The sequence below is a fragment of the Manis pentadactyla genome, chromosome 5, assembly GCF_030020395.1.
Source record: "Manis pentadactyla isolate mManPen7 chromosome 5, mManPen7.hap1, whole genome shotgun sequence".
NCBI lineage: Eukaryota > Metazoa > Chordata > Mammalia > Pholidota > Manidae > Manis > Manis pentadactyla.
The window spans coordinates 150,414,233-150,433,449 of NC_080023.1; the positions used below are offsets into that span (position 1 = coordinate 150,414,233).

Consider the following 19,217-nt stretch of genomic DNA (forward strand, 5'->3'; position numbering starts at 1 on the left):
TTCCTCAGATATTGAGGTCTCCAGATAATCTGCCTCCTTTTCTTTACCGTTCAGAGTCTTTTAATGTTTGTTTTATGTATAATGTCCAGGGCTTTCAGCTCTACTTAGCAGAAAGAATAGGGAAAAGCACATCTGCTTTCAGCTTCTCAGAAGTGGGGGTGTCTGCTGCTCTTGTTTGTTTTGATGCATAAAGTGCTTTCTGTTTGTGTCCTTTATTTTTTCCTAACTCCCTCTGTCAGCTTCCTGTTGAATGCCTCCTTCCCAGGCTTCCCCTCAGAGCCTACTGCTGTCTTTACCCTCTGGACGCTGCACCCCATCCCTCTGAACTTTCCTTCTCCCTTTTCTCATTTAGTGACCCTCCCCCAGTCAGTCAGTCAGTAGGATCCACTGCCCGAAGAATTAGGACTGCTCGCTCAGCAATTCAGAGGGCGGAACAGAGCAGGCTCAGTGTTGTTTGTTTTTTGGAAATTGGCTCTTGAGTATCAAAAGGGAAGACTCAAGGGAAGCAGGAGCTGATGCCAAGATATCTTGGAAAGAGACTAGAGGGACCGGCAAGACTGCCACCCTTCCCCCCTACCTAGGGGACCTGGCAGAGGGTCACCTGATCAGGGAGGCAGAGGAGAAGGGAAACAGGGCCCAGCCTGGAGTGGGGAGGGGGAGGACAGGCACAAGAGGGAGGGTCAGCTTTCAGAGACAGCTGTGGTAAGGACCGGGGGAGCCCTGGGTCAGCAGAGCCAGTGTAGACACTACCCATCATCCAAGGAGTGAGCACTGTTGAGTTCACAGTTCCACTGGCTGTGTGGCCGCCAGACCCTGCAGAGCTCTGCCGAGCTTCTGATCCCCACCCTTTGTCCTCAGCCCAGGACACTCCCTATAAGCCCTGCTTGAAACGGAAGGGAAATCCTTGACACTCAAGAAGTAACAGTGCCAGAAAGGAAGGCCTACCCTGTTCTCAAGGCGCCAGGTAGATGGGTATTTTGGGGGCCTTAGTGGCCCACCCAGGTCCTCCTTACCAGCCAGTGCACCCATCCCCTAACTGTGGGGAGTGTTGGCTGCGAACAGCTCACAGCTGCGCCCTTGCCCCAAGTACTGCTCCAGGCCAGATGGGAGCTGCTCCACTCAGCACTCCTTGCTCCACCCCACCCTAGCATCCTGCAGCCAGTGACTGATTGGCACAGTGGTATAGCCATCTCCTTGCTATTAAAAGGTCCAACTGAGGTGCCCTCTATGCGCTAGAGCTCCCCGAGGAATCAAGCTGGATGACTGCTGAGACCATGCTTGCAGTTGCTTAGCTCTTGCCCCTGCCCTGTCCTGCCTCCCTCACCTTTTTGCTTCCAGAAAGCACTTTGCTATGCACCTAAATCCCCCTTTCAGGCTCTGTTCTAGGGAATCCCACCTATGAGAATGTGCTTCTGGCAAGTGCTGAATAAATGGGGGATCCAGCGGCAATGTAGGCCCCTCATACTGGGCTGTTACGGGAAGTGGAGACCTTGCTGGGCTCTTTCTCCTGCCCTGGCAGCCCCCACTGCACGCAGACACAGGCACCCATATTTCCCTGCAGTCCCACCTCCCCGCTCCTGCTACTGAGCTGCTGCCCTGAGGAAGTGGGTTTGGAGGAATTCTGTCAACTTTGAGGCTTGATTATGGATTTCTGGTTTTCAGGTGAGACCCTGAGAAGGGATACCCATATCTTACTCAACAAAGGGCACAGGGGGGTACCCTGCTGTCTCTTGATGCCTGCTCTTGACCCGGCCTCACCCTGGCGACCCTGTAGGGCTTTGTGCCAGCTGACAGGCCTGACAGGTTTGGGCCTGCTTAGCAGCCACTCCACCACATTCCACCGGGCAGCCACAATTTGTCTTGGCAAGTTGGCCTCTAGGCCCACCTCCAAGAAGGGCCTAGGGAGCAGCCCGGACAAACCAGCTTTTACCACAGAAGCCAAAGCTGGCTGGGCTTGAGTCCATACCAGCCCGAAAGTGGCCAGACCCTTCCACCCACCAGAAGGTAGACTCAAACTCTGGGTGAGTGGGCAGATGTGTGGAGGGGGGCCGGTTCCCAGGTGGGTAGAACCCCAAGAGGCAGCAGGGATGGACCCAGGCCAGAGAGAGGGCTTTCCTGGACTCATGGACGGCTGCCCAACTATGGAGTGGCCCTTGGCCACACTGCCAGGTGACGGCCCTTTACCACCCTGCCATGGTGAGACATCCACACCTCCCCTAACTCAGCAGCCCAGCAGCTTGCCCAGCTCAGCCCAGGGGCTCTGGCAGCCTAACTTTTGGGTCCACTGCACAGCCAAGGGTGCATTAGGAGCAGCCTCCACTCCTGGGCTGGCCAGCAGTCAGGGAGGAAAGGCTTTGGAGAACCAAGATGCCGGGATGCTGGGCCCCAAGGATCAACAGACTTGTTCCTTGACGGCATTTTTCCTTCCCCTTTTAAACACTTGGCTCCTTCTCTCTCAAGGAATAAAATAGCCTACAGGAATGTGTGAAAAATAGTCTTATTTCTGTTACTACTCTTCTGGAAAGCCTCTTCTACACCATTAAGAGTCATGAGGTCTTTTCCAGCCTGTCTCCAGTAGGGCCGTCTGTGCACTCAGAGCTCTCCCAGGGACCCCTGGGCCATCCCTGCAGCTCTAAGCCCTCCCCTCCCCCAGGGGCTGCCACTCCGTGTTCTCCTGCCAAGGCTGCGGTGAGGCTGAAGGTTGGGGCACCTTCCCCTTTGGGAAGTGAGTGGTGGCAGGAGTTCCTGGCTCACGAAGACTCTTCTGAACACCAACAGAGGGGACCCAGAACTAACACTCTAGCTGGGAGACAAGGTTATTAACTGAGGTAGAATGACTTGGAGACTAATTTATGTTTGTTCTTGTTCCTCCCTCCCCTCCTCCCAGGTCGCATGGCAGCGTGAAGTACTGAGGTGGTCTGCAGATCTCTGCATGGTTTTCCAGAAGCCTGGCTTCTTCAGGAGAAGTGGGGAAGGTGAGGGCCAATGGGTGCCTTCTAGGAGAGTAGTACAAAGAGAGAAGGAAAGAGAGAAAGAATGGGCTGCAAGTTAAAAACAGTATATCCTGGGAAAAGGACATACAAGGGTTTACCATTAAACACATTAGACAGTTAATGCAATGGTTTAACATTGACATATAATGAATGTAATTCAGCGTACTAACAAAATAATGGAGAAAGTCATATACCAATATATGCAGAAAAGCATTCCATAAGATTTGGCATCTATTCATAATTTCAAATTTTTAGAAGAAAATTAGGAATAGGATGATGTCTATAAAACCAAACATGATACCTAACAGTGAAATGTTAAGTTTGCCTTCTGAGATCAGGAACAAAACAAAGCTTTATTGTTTTAGCTTTTACAATCTACATGGAATTGATTTTTGTGTATGCTGTGAGGTAGAGGTCAACTTTAATTCTTCATATGAATATTGACTGAATGCCATTTATTGAAAAGGCTGGAAGCAGGAACTGAGCAGGGGGCTAGGTGAACATGGAGAATATGGAAGCATGACCAGAAGATTACCCGTCAAGGGTCCCGGGTGAGATGAATCCAGGTATTGGCCAAGAACACAAAAGAAGGAGTTAGAGGCCTCTGAAGAACAGGACCAGCCCAACTACCTTGGCAAGTGTATTTGTCCACAGGGCTATGGGCACAGGCACATGGACTGGGGAAGTACCCAGTTTCCAGAGGCCAGAGCCAAGAGGTGTTACCAGGAGAGGAAAGCTTGAGGCCTGGGGCTGGACGCTGGGCTCCCTGGACAGTGGGTCAAAGAAGTAGCTTCCAGGGCCAGATGGCTAGACCTTTGGGATGTAGGGGACACACCTCAGGGGGATGACAGGGATTCATCTCAGGAAGGGGGAAATAAGCACAGGAATCTTGTCTCTTTATTACCATTCTTCCCAAACTCTGAGACAGTAGAGCCAGAGCTGCTCAGGCAGAAGAGGAGGGGTGTGAGTTGGGACTCATTCAGATGGGCAACCTCGGGAGCCAAAGCTGCTCTGCCCAGCACAGGTGAGGCCATGCAGCCTCTGTTCCAGAACAATCTCACTTTTGAGCCTCTGTACATCTGGGTGTTGTTTAGCTTGCTCTATCTGGTTTCCAGAAAATCCTCTGACAGCCCCACCTTAGTCCTTGTCAGACAGCTGGGGGACTGAGTCCTAAGTGGCCAAATTGTACTCCCAGTCAGAGTTCTTGGGGCTGAGCCCATATCCTGGGTCCTCAGGCCTACTAGCCTGCCTGCTCCCCCAACTCCCTCCCCCCCACCTGCCCTCCAACAGTACCTGAGGGTGGCCATGGGGCAGGGAATACTTGCTCAGTTGAACTCTGGGGCTGTTGAATAAGCACAAAGTGAAAGAAGGCTGCACAAGGGCATGGTTTGGAGAGGCCCCACAAATGCTACAGCACCCGCTGAGAAAAGGAGACCCACGCCAAGGAGGCAGGCAAGAGAGGCCAGGTGGCCACCTGCATCTGTGTTTATTGTTGTTTCTTCAACCTCGGTAGAGCAGAATATGAGGTCAATGGCAACTGGGCCTATTCCATGGTTCTATGGAGCCAGCCAGAGTCATGTAGGGGTGGGGCCAGAGTTCATGAGACATCCACTGGGGGTAAGACCCCCTCTTCTGCATTCTCCATGCCCAAAGCCCCCACTGAGATTCATGATGTAGCAAGCATGAGTGTGCAGGCCTCAAAGGGCATGGGGCAGCCACGGGGTCAAGCAGCTGATGGCAGCTCCATGGGAGCCTGGGCAGGCCTCCTGAGGCTGCTGGGCACCACCCCTTGAGCTGGAGAGAAGTTGGGATGCTGGGCGGGTTAAGATGAGTCAGACACAAACAGGGCCTTCCCAGGCCACCTCTCCCTGAGCTGTCCTTTTCCCCATGGTCCCCATCCTGTGCTCCTGTCACCCGATGCCCCTGGTCTGCACAAAGTCCATCTCTTCTAGAGGAACTGACCCAGTGAGTGAGGCCCAGCATCCCAGTACCTCCGTTGGATGCTCTCCTGCCAAGAGCATCGGCACAGTGCTGAGGCTTCTGACCAGCCCCAAGAAAGGGAGGTGAGATAAGCCAGTGAAGCGGGGGGCCTTGAACACAGGGAGGAAGGCCTCTCCCTTATCAGGCCCTGGGTTGAGGTCTGCCCACAGCCTTGGCCCTGCATCTGTCTGTGCTGCCATCCAGGGCATGGGTGTGAATTCCAGAAGAACCTCCGTCTGGGGGCAACACCTGCACACCTGGTCGGAAGAGGGAGAGAAGGTTCTGGAGGAAGGCTGGCTGCAAGGGAACAGGAAGCCACCTTTATCCACTTGTTCAGCTTGCACCACTGGAGTGAGCGATGTGGCCCCAACAGCTGTCTTGATGGGCCCTGGAGAGGGCGATTTGACCCCAGTTCCCTATCCTTGCTAAGGTCTTTTGGAGAGAGATCCCATCCAGGGCCAGGGGAGGAAGCAAGACCCATCCAGAGACCTACCGTAATTAGGAGTAGGCCAAGCCCTGAAGCCCCCGGGCTGGAGAGTGGAACTTGTCGGAATCCTCAAAAGGCTGGTCTGTGGTAACCAAGGAGAGGAGCCATAAGCCATGTGTAGACTGGGGACCCTATGTGGCTGTTCCTCTCTCGGCTGGGGACAGCATGTAGGGTATATAGCACCTTCAAGATTCCAGAAGGTAGTCAGCCACCCTAGCCCTGGACTGGAGCCAGCACTGCAGATAGTCAGGGGCTTTGTTAAGTTGGATGTTGAGTTGGAGGAGAGTGATCAATGGCAAATGACAATCACTTCACTAATGGCACATGGAGGGGTGATATGGTCTCAGTTCCCTATTTGTAAAATAGCGGGTGGGGGAAGCTGGGCTAAACCTTATCTAAGGTCAGTCCCCTTCCAGCCAGCAAGTGACCCAGTCTCTTGCAGTGGTGTGTGCTGGCCTCCAGTGGACACAGGGAGGCAGAGGTCAAAGGCATACAGCGGAGTTCCTTCAGCTGAGTGTTGAATCTCTGGGTTTAAGTGGACAGGGGTGGGGCCTTGGAATGGTTTCCAGACTTTCTCCAACTGGGACTTGAGTCTTGTCTTTGGTTAAGTGGCCACTTGACAGTATCCAGTGGTGACCACCCAAGCTAGGAGGCACAGGAAGTAGGATCCAGATGGATCTCCTTGGACCCCGGCAGGGCTCTCTGTTCTGTACCCTCCAGGGAGAACTGGTCAACAGCATGAGGCTCTGGTGAGATGTGGATGGAGTGGGACCTTCACGCCTAGCTGCTCCACCAGGCCATAGTGGGGAGCATGGGCCACTCACCTGGAAGCCCCTCTCCATGGGCTCTGGGGCAGGCCTGGGGTGGGGAGCTGGGTGGGCGCAGCACGGGGGCAAAGGCGCTCCTCTGTTTGACAGCAGAGATCATGTTGACAGGCGAGAAGGAGAAGACGCTGGTGGTGGGGGCAGCGGCCGGGAGGGACATGGAGGAGGCAGCAGCCAGCGGGGGGCTAGAGGGCATGACTCCGGGGCGGGGCGGGGAGGGGCAGGTGCAACAGGGAAGGTGATGGGAGACACAACAGGGAGACAGCACCAGAGTGAGCAGCTCAGTTGGGCCCTGGCCTGGGCAGTGGTCCCACATGGGCTGCTGACCAGGGCATCAGGCTCAGACTTCACTGGGGGCTGTAAAGGTCCTGGGGAGACCAGCACAGAGCAGGGTCTGGGGGCAGGCTGGGAACTATGGGGTCCTGGGCCAGCACTTGCCTTTTTTGTGGGGTGGGAGGATGGCATTCTGGAGACCCTTTCTCAGGGATGGAGGTGACAGGGACAGACTAGGTAAAAATAACAGCAAAACCAGAACACCAACAAAACCAAATATTGGGAGGTACCCCCAAAGAGGAGGGATGAGCAAGAGATGGAATAGGTCAGGACTCCTGCTGAAAGCCCCTGATATCTGAGATGCTAAGAGAGATTGATGGCCCCTGGGTACCAAGGTTAGAGCCAAAGATCAGGATTCATAGCAGAGCTGAGGCAAGTGGTCAGGAATGAAGTTTGGAGGTGCATGTAGGCTCCTGTTATAAGGCCTTTCTGTCCAGAATCACAGCTCACAACACACACTAACTTCCCACATAAATATGCTCCCCTTGCCAATTACCACCCTGCCACCCCCAACCCCTGGGCACTTTGTTCTCTTCCAGCTTAATGCAAGTCCTTGCCATTTCCAGCCTGGGTCCTGGAGACTCCTCTATTTCCCTCTTCCAGCCAAATTTAAAGAAAGGCTCAGACTCCTACATCCTCAGATCTTTATGTTTTCCAATCCCTGGTTACCCAGGGTACCTCTGGATCTCCCTTCCTATATCTTCAACTGAACCTAATTCACTGCTTCTTTCTTCTAAAGACCATTAAGGCTGTGATTTAAGTGTTGTCCAACTGGGTGGAGTGGTTATTTCCGGGAAGAAACCAATAGCCTGAGAAGGCTGCCTTTACGTATCAGAACTCTATATGGCTAGCTTTATTACAAAAACAGTTATTCTCACAATTACATTTCTATGAATTCAAGCACAACCCTGCCCCTTGGTTACAGTGATGGCTCCAACAGCTGTCCCTGTTGTAAATGTCCACAGCCTCATGGATCACCAGCTCCTTTAGGATAATGCTTGCTGCTAACTCATGAGGCCCATGGGCTCCAGAGGGCTTGAGCAAATGCCAGAAAATGTATTATATCTCTCAAGGCTGGGGGCTCATAGCCACACACTGCAGTGTGGGTAGTACTGGGAGTCGTGGGTCAGTCCAAGGCTGCAGGTGGCTGAAGCAGAAGACCAAGCAGACAGCCCCAGACCACCTGGCTGGGATAGTTTTGGATGTCATTCCAGGCATGTCCTGGCAAACTTGATGAGAAAGGCAGCCTATGGAGCTGGCCACCAAGTACCATGCACCTGGGGAGTGGGAAGGGACTTGGGAAAGAACTGGCCAAGACTTTATCACATGCAGTAGATGCTTGGGCAAGTCTGGGTGATGCTGGAAGCAGGGCTTAAGCAGCTCTAGAATTCTCAATCCTCTAGCTGAATGGGGAGACCCCAGGTGGGCTGGCTTCTGTCTCCTGGGGCAGTGCGCTCCTCCCTTGCTGACTACTGTGTGTGGCGGTGGAGAGGGGCTGGTATTCCAGAGCCCACTACTTTCAAATCAGAGGGGCACCCAGAGAGAGGCTGTAAAATGTCCCAGAACTAAAGATTAGTGGAAGCCATACAGCCTGGTCTGAACAAAGGGCCAGGAGAGAGAGGGTTCTCGGTAGGAACACCAGAGGGTCATGGCTTGTGTCCCATGACCAGTGTCATGGCATAAGGGGATTCAAGTCCCAGAAATTAAGCCCAGGTCATGAGGAGAGAGCTCAGCTCAAACCCATTGCCAGAAAAAGTAATAATAAAGTATTTAAGAGTCAGGCAAAAAAGTTAAGGCCACAGGCATAAGTGTGTCATCACCAAATGAGCCCTTTTGATTGTATCTGGGCCCAAGTGATCCAATTATAAGCCTCTAATAGTCAAGATTTCTAGAGATCTCATACTTCCAAAGTAGCCAAGATGCAGGTCACTGGCAATGAAGGCTAGGCAGGTGGCCAGATATTTCAGTCCTCAGCAATAACAGACAGACAGAGGACAGAGGAGGGAACCACAGGAAAAGCCACAACCAGCTACTTCTTGGGCAGCCTTCTCCACTGTGGCTGATGGCTCAGGACTTGAGATACAAACTCTCTTACAATTGATAGGGAGGCTTCTTGCAGGTGATCGGGGTGGAGCTATTCCCCAGCCTGGTGGTTTGCACAAAGTAGATGGTTTATAAATGTCTGATGAATAGCTAAGCTAAAAGGAGCTGTAAACAGGCTTTTCTAGAACTTGGTATTGGAAGGAGGGATTTGAGAGCAGTGCAAAATGATAAACGCATAAGAGCGATGTTGCCCATCTACCCAGCTCTAAGCTGCCCACCCCAAGAAGCCAGACGATGGTTAGTGCCCATAGTCAGTGCTGGGACTGTGGGATCACACACTCTTTCTGAATTGGATTCTTTATGCAAAATGGCACATTCAGATTTGAGATCAACCTGAGGGAGAGATGACACTGACCCCATTTTTCAGAAAGGAAACCGAAGTTCAAAGAAATGAAGCAACTTGCTTAGTGTCAAGACATTTCCTGATTTGGACATTCAAACCCTGAATCCAGCTCTCTGACTACACAGAATTTGCTTGCTCTGCCTGACCAGATCGCAGGGAGCCACGTTTTCCCTCCTCCCACTGCAGCTTCTCAAATCAGTGCTCCAGGGGGCGTGGGACAGGTAAATCACTTTCTTGAGCCCTGAGTTCCCTCAGGCTTCCGGCAGGGGGCGCCAGCCTCCTCCCGAATTCCTAACGTAGGATGGAAAGGTGGCCGACCGCCACCTTTCAGTCGGACATCCTCCACCCCAGCACCCCACCATTAAAGTCTGTTTCAGGATTCGGGAATAGAAGCGAGGTCTATAATTGGAGTCCGCAAAGAAAGCTAAGATGCCAGAACTGTCCCGGTCCTAGGGCCCCGGGATGAGCAGCTGAGGGGTAGGGTTGAGGGGTAGGAGCCCAACAGCATACGCCTCTCCTGCAGAGGTGCTGGCTTGACTCCCAAGGGCAAGGCTAGGCTCGACCTCAGGAGACAGGCACCGGACACCCTGCCAACACGGGCTTGGAGCGGGCAGGACTGAGCCCCCATCCCGATCCCTGGCGCCCGGGTCTCTCCCTCCGCGGGTAGGGGACACTCACTGGCAAAGGGTGAGGTGGCCGTGGAGCCATTGAGGAAGCTAGGGGACCCGGGCACGCCGAGGCCGGCCACGCCTGGCGCCGCGTAGCCGCCGAGGCCTGGGCCGAGGCCGCTGCCGTAGCTGCTCTGCTGTGAGCCGGGGCTGGGCGCGAATCCACGGGGAGACGCACTGCTGCAGCTGCGCGCGTAGCCTGCAAGGGAGCAGCCATCAGGGGCGCCGAAGCGGGCAGGGCAGGGGTCGTCGGGGCGCTGGGGACTGTGGGAGAGGCAGCAGGACTTACCCGGCTCGGGTCCCGGCGTGGCGTCCCCGACGGCGATGGCCAGCGGGCTGCTGAAGGCATTGATGCCCACGACGGCGGGGTGCGGGTGGCTCGGGGCCAGGGGTCCGAGCGGCGCGGGCGCACGGGGGGCGCTGTACAGAGCCTCGGCCACGTCCGCCGCGCGCTTCAGAAGAAACTCCTGCGAAGACAAGAGCAGGGCACGGCCGGGGCTGCCGCAGGTGCCGGGAGGGGGCAGCCCCGGGCCTGGCTGTGCTGGGAGGCGGGCGGAGGCGCCATACCTGGTTACTGCTGGGCACGCCGTACAGGGCCTCCGCCAAGTCGGCCGCCCGCTTCAACAGCACTTCCTAGGGACAGGGGAGGAGACAGCAGGATGGAGGGGCAGCCCCTAGGGGGCAGTGGAGTGGCGGCCCTCTTCCCCTCCTTTGTCTCAAGACACCCTCATCCCCGCCCCGCTGCACCCCTCTGAGTACCTTGGGCAGCCTCTCGGGATCTCCAGGGTGTCTGGGGATAGCTTTCTGCAACCTCTGGAATCCGTAGTCAATGGTGGGCTCATTCAGGGCTGGGAAGAGGGGAAGTATTTGGAGGATGCCCCCTCCCAGCCCAGGACGCAGGGCCAAGCCCGCAAGCAACCATTCAGAGAGCTTTGCTGCAGACCCCGTCCACCAAGCCCGGCCCACACCTCTCAGAAAACTCTGGGCACAAGGGTCAGTTCAAAAAGTCTCCTCAATTCCTTTCTTTGCTCATTCATTCAACAGATATTTACAGAGCCAGGCCCAGTGCCAGGCGTTTGGCCTAACACACATGTGCTATACCTTACCACTTGTGATTAGAAAAAAGGTAATTGTGTACATACACATTAGCTTCTATATTCCTAGGGGCAGGACTGGAGGAAGAGTTTTCCGTTTGCATTTGGTCTTATCAGGAATGTTATGTATTATAAAGAAAAAGAAAAAAAGCCCAGATTTCCATTTCTCACAGCTCAGGTGGCCCCTCAACAGCACCTGCCCATTAGGGGTTTGCATGTGCCCCGGGGAAGGGATTGAGCCACATCCAGGGCTTGTGGGAGGAGGCAGCCGCCCACCCCCGCCCAACTCACCAGCCTCAAAACCCTACCTACTTCACCACCAACTCCAGATCTAGCAAATTTCCTTTAGTTTCGCCCTAAGTGTAAGGCACTCACATTCAGGTCTTCGCACTTGCCATCCCTTCTCCCTGACCACCTTTCTTTTCTGTCTCAATTTAGCCCAGTTAAGTCCACACCACCTCCTAGACGTTTGCCTGACCACCAGCCCCTCCACCCTGTAACTCTATCCACCTCACATTTTCTTCATTGCTTGGCCTCCCGGCCGGCCGCTTAGACTGAAACTCCCTGACAGTAAGCAATGTCACACTGAGTGTTTAGGTGCCTGCAAAGGGCTTAGTGATTATCTTTTAGAGGGCAGGGATGGGGAGAAGTGGGTGTGACTTGGGAGGATCCTGGCCAGTGGCCAGAGGATGGCGGGATGGAGGATTCTACATGGGGGACTGCCACACCTTCAGGGAGTGGCTGTCACTCCTGCCCCGTGACCCAGGTTCTTCCTACAAGGGTGTGTGTGTGTGTGTGTGTGTGTGTGTGTTGTGTGTGTTGTGTGTGTTATGTGTGTGTGTGTTGTGTGTGTGTGTTCATGACCATGCAGCGTGAGGGCTGACCCCAGGTTCGTGTGTGTGTGTGTTGTGTGTGTTGTGTGTGTTATGTGTGTGTGTGTTGTGTGTGTGTGTGTGTTCATGACCATGCAGCGTGAGGGCTGACCCCAGGTTCTTCCTACAAGGGTGTGTGTGTGTGTGTGTGTGTGTGTGTGTTGTGTGTGTTGTGTGTTCATGACCATGCAGCATGAGGGCTGACCACAGGTTCGTGTGTGTGTGTGTTGTGTGTGTGTTCATGACCATGCAGCGTGAGGGCTGACCCCAGGTTCGTGTGTGTGTGTGTTGTGTGTGTTGTGTGTGTGTGTGTTGTGTGTGTGTGTGTGTGTTCATGACCATGCAGCGTGAGGGCTGAGGTAGCTCCAGAGAACCAAGAGGCCCAAGGAAGTTTAGGGGAGGACTAAGCCTATTTGGGGGCACCTTTGGAGATGTTCTAGACCCTGGGGAGTGGGTGTAGGGGTGGGAAGCCACCTGGGCAAAGAGGCCTGAGGCAGAGAGAATGTCTGAGCAAGGCTGAGACTCAGAGCCTGGGAGGTGTTTGAGGAGCCAGAGGCCAGGAAGGGAGACCCAGAAGCCCGGGGAAAGAAGGTCCTGTGAGGAGGGGTCACGGGACACAGGTGGAGGAAGAGGAAACAGCCGCTTATGGGGCATGACAACTCAGAGGTTTTCGCTAACTCAGAGACCAGGGCTCTGTGCACAAGGTGGGGCTCCTTCCAGCAATCCCAGCCCACCCTGTCCAGCCTGATGCCTTACCTGTGTAGACGAAGCGGCCAGGGGCTCCCTTGCAAAACTGCTTTGACTTGTAGGACAGGGTCACCTCCACCACCCCGGGGATGTGCCGCGGGGGTGTCTGCACCCGTATAGCATGGGGTGTGATGAGCTGCAAGGGGAGAAGGGAGGCTTGTGGATTCCACTCGGCAAGGAGGAGGGCCCAACCACAAGGCCCAGAGGGAGACTGGCAGGGGGTGGCCCACCTCACTCCACACGAGCATGTTTCCAAACACGACCTGCAATCCATCGAAGAAGTTGTCGCCGATGACAATGACAGTGGCGCCGCCCGTGGTCCAGCCCTCCCCGGGGCTGATGGCCTTGATGCAGGGGGTGGCAGCTGGGAGGCAGGAGAGGAGCCAGGTCAGAGGCTCGAGCCAAGGTGGACACTGGGGGCTGGCTGGGTCTGTGGCAGCTGGGGGTCCTGACCTTCAGAGGGGTCCAGGCGGCGTGCCCTGCGGCCATGCTTGGAGTTGTTGTGCACAAACATGTTGTCAGAAACGGCCAGCACGTGTCCGTCCACGCTCACTGTCGTGGACACCACCACCTGGGGGGAGAGCCAAGGCCAGCCTGGTTGGGGCCCTCGGGGGGCTCCTAGCGGGGCTGTTGTGGGGAACCAGCAACTTGAAGCCAGTGGCTGGATGCTGGAATTCAGGGTCACTGGCATGGGGAAGAGCTTCAGCCCCTCAGGAACTGAGCTGGTGGAGGGGGGTGGCCAGCTGGGTCAGGTGACATCCTCAGATGCACAATCTTTGACTGCCCGGGGGAACTGACCCCCAGGGGCCAGAAAAATCAAGAGGCCTGAAAAAAGACACTGGCTCTTTGGGCAAAGTGGCTACTGTTTCTGCGCGCGCACGCACGCACGCACGCACGCACGCACGCACACGCACACACACACACACACACACACACACGCGCGCACACACACACACGCGCGCACACACACACGCGCGCGCACACACACACACACACACACACACACACACACACACACACACACACACACACACACACACACACACACACACACAGCTGTATCCCTGGGGATCTAAGGCAGAAATGGGTCTTAGGCAAGTGGGAGTGAGAGTTTTGATTCCTGGGGGAGCAGCATCAGCATGAGAACCCATCAGCAGGAGCCCCCATCCTTGGGAAGAAACTGGGGCTGCCTCTTTCTAGCCCCCATCCTTCACTGGGGTGGGGGGGGCGGTGAGCAGGTTGGGGATGTGTTAAGGGCAGCTGCTCTCTGCTCCACGCTATGCAAATTAGCTGGGTCGTTAATCATGTAAAAATGTCACAATTAGCATCTCCTTAAGTGGAACTCTAATGAAGCCTCCCTTGGCAGCCAGCATAAGTTGAGAAGGAGCAGCCCCACCCCCAGCAGGCATGGGGCCCTGAAGCACAAGGCTGGGCAGAGAGCTGCCCTGGGGCCTTTCTAGGGTGGCAGGGCCACAACCTCCCCCCACTGGCTCTCAGGAAAGGGCCGGTCTGCAGGGGGACCCCTCTCCCAGACCCACCTGGAAGCGTCGCATGTCTCGGGGATTCCCCGCATTCTTCAGGCAGTTCTGGTTGCACTTGAGGAAGAACTTGAGGAAGAACCTGAAACAGTGTGGTGGGTGGGCTCAAGGGGTGGGGGTGCGGGTGGGGTGCTTCTGGAAATGGATTAAGATCCATCTGCTCCCTGCCATGCCCCTTCCTGGTGGGGTGACTCATCACAAGCTGCATACATACGAGGTGCTGATACATACCAAGTAGCCCCTTCCCAACAACTACTTCACTACACACAGAATCTCCCCATCCCCCTGGTGGTGCTCATTTGTCCCACAAAGTATATATATGCATCACACCTGCACAAAAGATATTCATCATAGAGAATATGTCCACCATATATACTACCTATACCATCGCTCACAAATCACAGCCACCACACCATGCATATATCATATGTGGCATAAGTACTCAGATATACCTGTAAACTCATGCCACACCACATATATTTGTCATAGTATATGCCCGTCACACGTATAGTGCTTACAACATAGCATATCCCTTCCTCAGAGTATACCCAACACCCACACAGTGTGTACTCATCAGAAACAGTACATCCATTTATATGTACTGCATATGCCTTATGTACTATTGCTCATAAAAGTAGCCATTGCATACCCAACCCGCTCAGGGCATTCCGTTCACAGAAGCAGGAACGATACACACTCCACATACAGCCTGTGCTCACCACACACAGGTGGCCTACTAATCGCCCACAGAGTCCATACCCATCAGGTGCAGCATACACCCATCCTACACAGTTCATGCACAGGAAGAATATGAGTGTATATACACTAATACACCATTTATGTTGTATGACTGCTCAAAACATAGTCATTGTAAATACTGTACAGTCATTGTACATGGCAAGCAGATCTTCCCAGAGAATCTCCCTTGCACACAGCAGCTCTCGTTCACACATAGCAGACCCCCTGCCCCAGCAATCCCCCAAACAAATCTCCCTCATACAGCTTCTATATCCATTATACACACAGCAAAAACCTAATCACACAGAGCCGACACCCATCGTATATACACACAGAGTGTACCTGTCAGACACGCCATACAGATTCACAGTGAATACCTTCTTTTTCACATGCAGTAATTGATCAAAATGCAGAGAGGAGACTGCTTTTTAGACAAACACATGAGAACTTGGTCGTTCAGTCCTTTCAGGCAGCTGGCTGGGATGATGGGACCTTGGCCCTGCCACCCACCAGTGACGGAACCACGGATAATACTATGGCTTTGTGCTCTTAGTAAACTCAGAATACTATTAATATCTGCCTAAGCCCCTACAGGACTGTGCGCATCTGGGGAAATGCCTTTACAAACTGTAGTGAGCAGGGCTACAGTCTGCAGAGATCCTGGTCTGTGGCACAGCTTCCTGGGCCTGCCTATGAGCCCCTCATTTCATTTTACACCATGCCCTGGTTTTGAACCCCAAATTTAAACATGCATTAAACTCGTCAGGCCTGCCTTCTGAAGTTGACAAGCATGAAATTCACATTCAGAGGAAGATTTGTTACAGGCTCTCCAGGCTAGTACCCAAAGGGGAGGTCCCCAAGGGCTGGGAAGGGTAGGTACCATCCCTGGAATGGGAATGTCCCAAGCGGCAGCCCCTCATTGGGATTTGGCACCACTTTCCAGGATGCACCTGTCTCTGCCTGCCTCTGTCCACACAGCTGACCCCTTGGCATCTGTCATATTCCCCCACACAAGGGGTACCCTTCTGGGATCCTCCTTTATTTCCCTTTCCATAGGGACCTTACATCAGCATGCATTTCCATCCATAGTGGACATCCAACCCCATACTTTCATGTAGTGTAGACCATACACCCCTGCAGAGCATTCTGAGATACAGATACCTCATATGACTCCAAACAGTGCACACCACTGTGTAGACACCCCACTCACCCTTATAGAACAGCTTGTATGCCCCCGAATGGTAGTCACCACAGTGTAGATGCCCTATATACCCCTAGATCACCGCAATGCCCAGACACCTCACATGCTCCCAAATAGGATCCCTGCACAGTGTAGATATCCCATTTGCCTCACGTTACATGCCACGGTAATGACTCCCTATACCCCTTTAAGACATCCCCTGGTGTAGACACCCCTATGCCTACTGCATGTCTTGCATTTATATGACGCCCTAATCACACATGGTGCAGACTAGTGCATTTAGGTTCGATATTCATGACCTTGGTCCTCGGCAAAGGGGGAGGGCAAAACCCAGACAGGACAGTCCCTGTCCTGAAGGGGACTGATGCCAACCCTTGGACAGCACAGATGATGCCAGAGCATGGGAGCGTCCCAAAGATGAAGTGCACTTCCCTTACACCCACACACATGCCCACTGCACCCAGCCCCACCTCTCAAACCTACAGTCCAGAGGAAGGGTTCCCGGATGGGGCTGGAGACATGGCTCTGGCCCAGGCACTGACTCACTGTGGGGCCTGGAGTAAATCTGGTCTCTCTGGCATCCATCTTCATCCAGTAACCAGGAGAGCAGCAACTGAGAACTGCTGAGGCGCCTTCCAGTCCTGCCTCCAGGACACCCTTTAATTCCAACCACCCAGGGCCTCAGGTTGCAGTTTCCTGCAGGGTCTTGGCTCCCTCCTGGGGGAGTCCCCTCCAGTCCCTTCCACAGCCCTTACTCAAGAGACCTTCCCATCTTTTCCCTCTTCCTCTAAAACTTCCTTCTGAGCCTCTAGCTCAGAGCCACACAGAGTGCATCTAGTCATGCCATCAATGGGACAGCGGCTGCAGTCTCGCCCACTGCCAGCTGGACACTGCTCCCACCCAGTCAGGGGCTGAACCAACACGCTCTCCAGAGAGTCTGCCGCTACGGCAGCGTGTACCCTGAGCCCCGCGCCAGCCCCATGAGCGCGAGGAAAAATTATCCACAATCCAAAATTAGGCAAAAAGATGACTGTGCATCCTTTTAAAGTCATCCTGGGACAGTGGCGTTCAAAGTGTGGCACCCTGAAGAGCAGAAGCATCATCATATGGGCACTTGCTGGAAATGCAGAATTCCAGGCCCTGCCTCAGACCCTGCTGACATTCTTGGGATGGGTGGTGCAGCCATTTTTTTCATAAGCCCTCCAGGTGACTCGGATGCACCCTAGAGTTTGAGAAGCCCTGCCCTGGAATTGTACTATTCAATCCAGCAGCCACTAGCCCTGGGTGGCACTAAGATATGGTTGAGCTCAACTGAGATGCGCTGTAAGTGTAAGATACACATAGGACTTCAATGACTTAGTTAGAAATAAAAGAATGTAAAGTAACTGACTAGTAATTTTTACATTGCTTACATGTTGAAATGATAATATTTGGGATATACTGGCTTAAATAAGATATATTATCACAATTAATGTTACCATTTCTTTTGGTTTTTTAAGATGTGGCTACTAGAAAATCTAAAATAACATATGTGGCTTGCATTATATTTATATTGGACAATGCTCCTCTAGAGGATGATGTTAACAAAGCCACTTGAGAGTTATCTATCTGACACTCTAGGGGAAAGTAACTTTGACTCATATTTGCTATTGACTGGGACCCAGACTGTAAAGTTAGGCTCCAACATGCAGAAAACTGGTAAAATGCAAATGACTTTGCTGGGAGAAGTAAATAATTTCTGTTTGGTAGAGAAATCAACCCTAAAGTTTACAATTTTGTGTCCTATGGACATTAACTAGCTTTTTATAGAACTTGGCAATCTTATTCCGATATTTTTTACATAGTCCATTTTTTCTCCCTCCTCCCTCCCTTCCTCCACCCCTTCTCCGTGTATATATATATATATATATATATATATATATATATATATATATATATATATATATACATATATACATAGGGACACACTCTCCTGGAAAGCGGGACACCTGGTAGGGTCTGGGCAAGCAAGGACAAGCATAAGGTTATGGGGCCCAGGGCATCCCATAGGGACCTGAGGCAGGAACAGACGTGGGCTTTATTGAGGGGCTGTGAAGTCCTGCTTGTCAACAGGACAGCAAGCCCCAAGCCTGGATGAGCCTGGGAGCAAGGGGGTGTTTTCCCCCACCTGGTGGTGCTAGAAGGGAACCTTGGGGAGACCCTTTTCCTGGCTGCGCTGGGCCACAGTCTGAGGGAAGTAAGATGAGGTCATGCTGGCCTGAGTGCCTCGGGGAAGGCGAGCATTTCAGGATGCCCCTGGGTCGGGGCGGGACCTGTGCCCAGTGCCAGCCCCACGGTGGCCGTAAGGCTCTCTAGGGGCATGGTCTCCTCATTTGGTGGTAAAAGGAAGGTCAAGTCCCAGGAGCTGCCATTAAGAATTACTGGAGGAAAACATCAAAAGTACAAGCATGAATTACAAATAAAATGCAAAACTTTGCAAAAAGTATTTAAAAAGTGATCCGGGTCTAGTCTATCAAGCACTTAGTGAGAGGCTGGTACTCTGCTGAGCTCATCAGTTGCATTATCTTGTTTAATCCTGTCATAACCCTGAGGTGGGTAGGTCTGCAATCATTCCCACTTTACAGATGAGAAAACTGAGAATAAGCAAGATGAAAGAGTCACAGAAAATGCCAAAGTTGGGATGCAAACTCAGGACTTTATGAACCACTGATAGTAACAAGGGTCATGGAAAGTCCTAAACAGGGTTCTCAGAGTCCAGCCCTGCCCCAGATACGAGGCTGGCCCTGTACATGGTGCAGTAAGCCGTCCTTCAAAAGCAGCCCTGAGAAGCAGGCTGTGCAGGGACCAGGTTAGCTACTTCATGAAGACCTCCTCATGGTTACAAATCCATCAGGGTTGCAAAGGAGACTCAGGTCCCCTTGCTCCTTGTCTGGGGCCTTTGGCTGTTGTGGCCGCTGCTCTCAGTCTGATATTTCCAGGATTAAAGACCAGTTGTGCAAGATGAGCCAAGAGTTGGTCATTGTTGAAGTTCACTGAAGGGTACACGTAGTTCCTTATTCTACTCTGCCTAGATGCTCAACATTCTCCATAATAAAAAATTTAGTGAAAGATCAGATTAGGAGCAGTGGACAGTGGTCATCCAGCTAACAAAGCAATTAAAGGGTGGTGGTTAGGCATTATGACTCTGATGCCTATGATTTAAATAAAATTAAAGAAAAGAGCAGTTCACTCGCACACTTACCTTACCATATTGTGAACTTGGTTAGTCTTCCTAATCCTTCCTGTAAATGCTCTTT

General features: G+C 53.0%; 1 protein-coding gene across 2 annotated transcripts in view; it reads right to left on the bottom strand.

Annotated features, from left to right (window-relative positions):
• Nucleotides 1-4,441: 4,441 nt before the first annotated feature.
• Nucleotides 4,442-19,217, bottom strand: part of EBF4 (EBF family member 4) — a 54,963-nt gene continuing 40,187 nt past the window's right edge. Inside the window, exons 8-18 of one of the 2 annotated variants that reach the window (XR_005032502.2) lie at nt 13,983-14,064; nt 12,898-13,015; nt 12,675-12,808; nt 12,454-12,580; nt 10,491-10,579; nt 10,299-10,364; nt 10,021-10,198; nt 9,742-9,930; nt 6,285-6,366; nt 5,467-5,542; nt 4,442-5,230 (exon numbers count right to left, since the gene is read on the bottom strand). Coding sequence is in view for 1 of the 2 variants with exons in the window: in XM_036924682.2 (XP_036780577.2) it covers nt 5,472-5,542; nt 6,285-6,482; nt 9,742-9,930; nt 10,021-10,198; nt 10,299-10,364; nt 10,491-10,579; nt 12,454-12,580; nt 12,675-12,808; nt 12,898-13,015; nt 13,983-14,064 (1,252 nt within the window). In the remaining variant the exon portion in view is untranslated. Of the gene's footprint in view, nt 5,231-5,466; nt 5,543-6,284; nt 6,483-9,741; nt 9,931-10,020; nt 10,199-10,298; nt 10,365-10,490; nt 10,580-12,453; nt 12,581-12,674; nt 12,809-12,897; nt 13,016-13,982; nt 14,065-19,217 lie in introns of both variants that reach the window. The other variant, XM_036924682.2, reaches the window with a different exon arrangement.